General features: G+C 67.3%; 1 protein-coding gene across 1 annotated transcript; it reads left to right on the plus strand.

The window, feature by feature from the left end:
- Positions 1 to 3: 3 nt before the first annotated feature.
- On the plus strand, positions 4 to 3,003 carry LINJ_35_0540 (proteophosphoglycan 5; the record flags this gene model as incomplete). Its single annotated transcript, XM_003392745.1, has 1 exon — positions 4 to 3,003. The coding sequence occupies one exon, from the start codon at positions 4 to 6 to the stop codon at positions 3,001 to 3,003; it is 3,000 nt and encodes a 999-aa protein (XP_003392793.1).
- Between the last annotated feature and the right edge of the window lie 382 nt (positions 3,004 to 3,385).

Here is a 3,385-nt window from a genome sequence, read left to right on the forward strand (position 1 = left end):
AAGATGACCCTCGTGTGGCGCCGTCAGCAGCAGCTCCGCCCCATCGGCGTCCTCGTCGTCTGCACCGTCCAGCAGCAGCTCCGCGCCGTCGGCGTCGTCGTCGTCTGCGCCGTCCAGCAGCAGCTCCGCGCCGTCGGCGTCGTCGTCGTCTGCGCCGTCCAGCAGCAGCTCCGCGCCGTCGGCGTCCTCGTCGTCTGCGCCGTCCAGCAGCAGCTCCGCGCCGTCGGCGTCCTCGTCGTCTGCGCCGTCCAGCAGCAGCTCCGCGCCGTCAGCGTCCTCGTCGTCTGCGCCGTCCAGCAGCAGCTCCGCGCCGTCCAGCAGCAGCTCCGCGCCGTCGGCGTCCTCGTCGTCTGCGCCGTCCAGCAGCAGCTCCGCGCCGTCGGCGTCCTCGTCGTCTGCGCCGTCCAGCAGCAGCTCTGCGCCGTCGGCGTCGTCGTCGTCTGCGCCGTCCAGCAGCAGCTCCGCCCCATCGGCGTCCTCGTCGTCTGCGCCGTCCAGCAGCAGCTCCGCCCCATCGGCGTCCTCGTCGTCTGCACCGTCCAGCAGCAGCTCCGCGCCGTCGGCGTCCTCGTCGTCTGCGCCGTCCAGCAGCAGCTCTGCGCCGTCGGCGTCCTCGTCGTCTGCGCCGTCCAGCAGCAGCTCCGCGCCGTCGGCGTCGTCGTCGTCTGCGCCGTCCAGCAGCAGCTCTGCGCCGTCGGCGTCGTCGTCGTCTGCGCCGTCCAGCAGCAGCTCCGCCCCATCGGCGTCCTCGTCGTCTGCGCCGTCCAGCAGCAGCTCCGCCCCATCGGCGTCCTCGTCGTCTGCGCCGTCCAGCAGCAGCTCCGCGCCGTCGGCGTCGTCGTCGTCTGCGCCGTCCAGCAGCAGCTCCGCGCCGTCGGCGTCCTCGTCGTCTGCGCCGTCCAGCAGCAGCTCCGCGCCGTCGGCGTCGTCGTCGTCTGCGCCGTCCAGCAGCAGCTCCGCGCCATCGGCGTCGTCGTCGTCTGCGCCGTCCAGCAGCAGCTCCGCGCCGTCGGCGTCGTCGTCGTCTGCGCCGTCCAGCAGCAGCTCCGCGCCGTCGGCGTCGTCGTCGTCTGCGCCGTCCAGCAGCAGCTCCGCGCCGTCGGCGTCGTCGTCGTCTGCGCCGTCCAGCAGCAGCTCCGCGCCGTCGGCGTCGTCGTCGTCTGCGCCGTCCAGCAGCAGCTCCGCGCCGTCGGCGTCGTCGTCGTCTGCGCCGTCCAGCAGCAGCTCCGCGCCGTCGGCGTCGTCGTCGTCTGCGCCGTCCAGCAGCAGCTCCGCGCCGTCGGCGTCCTCATCGTCTGCGCCGTCCAGCAGCAGCTCCGCGCCGTCGGCGTCCTCGTCGTCTGCGCCGTCCAGCAGCAGCTCCGCGCCGTCGGCGTCCTCGTCGTCTGCGCCGTCCAGCAGCAGCTCCGCGCCGTCGGCGTCCTCATCGTCTGCGCCGTCCAGCAGCAGCTCCGCGCCGTCGGCGTCCTCGTCGTCTGCGCCGTCCAGCAGCAGCTCCGCGCCGTCGGCGTCCTCGTCGTCTGCGCCGTCCAGCAGCAGCTCCGCGCCGTCGGCGTCCTCGTCGTCTGCGCCGTCCAGCAGCAGCTCCGCGCCGTCGGCGTCCTCGTCGTCTGCACCGTCCAGCAGCAGCTCCGCGCCGTCGGCGTCGTCGTCGTCTGCGCCGTCCAGCAGCAGCACTCCGCGCCGTCGGCGTCGTCGTCGTCTGCGCCGTCCAGCAGCAGCTCCGCGCCGTCGGCGTCTTCGTCGTCTGCGCCGTCCAGCAGCAGCAGCTCCGCGCCGTCGGCGTCTTCGTCGTCTGCGCCGTCCAGCAGCAGCAGCACCGCGCCGTCGGCGTCCTCGTCGTCTGCGCCGTCCAGCAGCAGCTGCGCGCCGTCGGCGTCTTCGTCCTCTGCGCCGTCCAGCAGCAGCAGCTCCGCGCCGTCGGCGTCCTCGTCGTCTGCGCCGTCCAGCAGCAGCAGCTCCGCGCCGTCGGCGTCCTCGTCGTCTGCGCCGTCCAGCAGCAGCAGCTCCGCGCCATCGGCGTCTTCGTCCTCTGCGCCGTCCAGCAGCAGCTCCGCGCCGTCGGCGTCTTCGTCCTCTGCGCCGTCCAGCAGCAGCAGCTCCGCGCCGTCGGCGTCCTCGTCGTCTGCGCCGTCCAGCAGCAGCAGCTCCGCGCCGTCGGCGTCCTCGTCGTCTGCGCCGTCCAGCAGCAGCAGCTCCGCGCCATCGGCGTCTTCGTCCTCTGCGCCGTCCAGCAGCAGCTCCGCGCCGTCGGCGTCTTCGTCCTCTGCGCCGTCCAGCAGCAGCAGCTCCGCGCCGTCGGCGTCCTCGTCGTCTGCACCGTCCAGCAGCAGCTCTTTAGAGTGCTATGGCGAGATTCCTTACTATAGCGTGTCGGAGGTGGAGAATACTCGCTTGTTCTTGATGTCAGTGCGGGAGAGCTTTCCAGCACTGATACCGCTATGGGTGTGCCCAAATTTTTGTTCGTGGCCGGGCATTTATTGCGCGCCTGCTGGTGTTGTGATGGATCTCAGTGAGATGCAGTTGCAGGGATCTTTGCCTTCTATTGGTGAGATGTGCGATCCGTCGGAGGTCGTTTTACGTGTGGTTGACTTTGGTGGTGCGGAGATGAGTGTTGAGGTCAGCGGCACGCTTCCTGAAAACTGGTCTGGGCTTACACGGCTGGAGAGGTTGGACCTCTCATATACTGGTGTGAGTGGCACGCTGCCGCCGGCGTGGAGCGCCCTCAGTTCGCTGGAGTATCTCAATCTAGGTTACAATGACCTCTTTGGAACCCTTCCCTATTCTTGGGGGCTCTTCCCTTCGCTTCGCGAGATATACCTTAACGATAACTCGTTGTCGGGCGGGATTCCTTCTAGCTGGATGCATTTGGCGGGCTTCGAAGTGCTGGACTTGACGAACAATCAGCTGGAGGGTTCGCTGCCCAGTCTCATCGTCTCATCCCAGAGGACCTTTGGCGCAACGGCGACAGAACCACGTCTTCAGTGGAAGCGGCGAAGTTAAGTTATGCTTGCCCCTCTCCTCGAAAGGAAGTGGATAGCTCTAGACTCATTCAAGGATACCGCGGAGCCCCCTCCCCCCCCTCCTCATCTGAAGCTTTTGCAAGCGCATACACGGATGCACGCACAGATAGCCGATCCGAGCAATGTGCCAGCTCCGGCACGTGGGCGGAAACACGTCCACCTCAGACACATCTTCTCTCCGCCAACCGCCAAGGAAAAAAGGTTAGGAAGATCATTCACCTTAGTAGAAGCCGGAGAAGTGTGTGTGTGTGTATGTATGTGTACTTCTAATCTTATTATTTTGGTGGGTTTGTGTGCGTTTTGATGTGTACTAGTACGTTTACGTGAGCGTTTTTCTTACACACATTTGTGTGAATTGTATG

This window comes from Leishmania infantum, chromosome 35, assembly GCF_000002875.2.
Source record: "Leishmania infantum JPCM5 genome chromosome 35".
Lineage (NCBI taxonomy): Eukaryota > Euglenozoa > Kinetoplastea > Trypanosomatida > Trypanosomatidae > Leishmania > Leishmania infantum.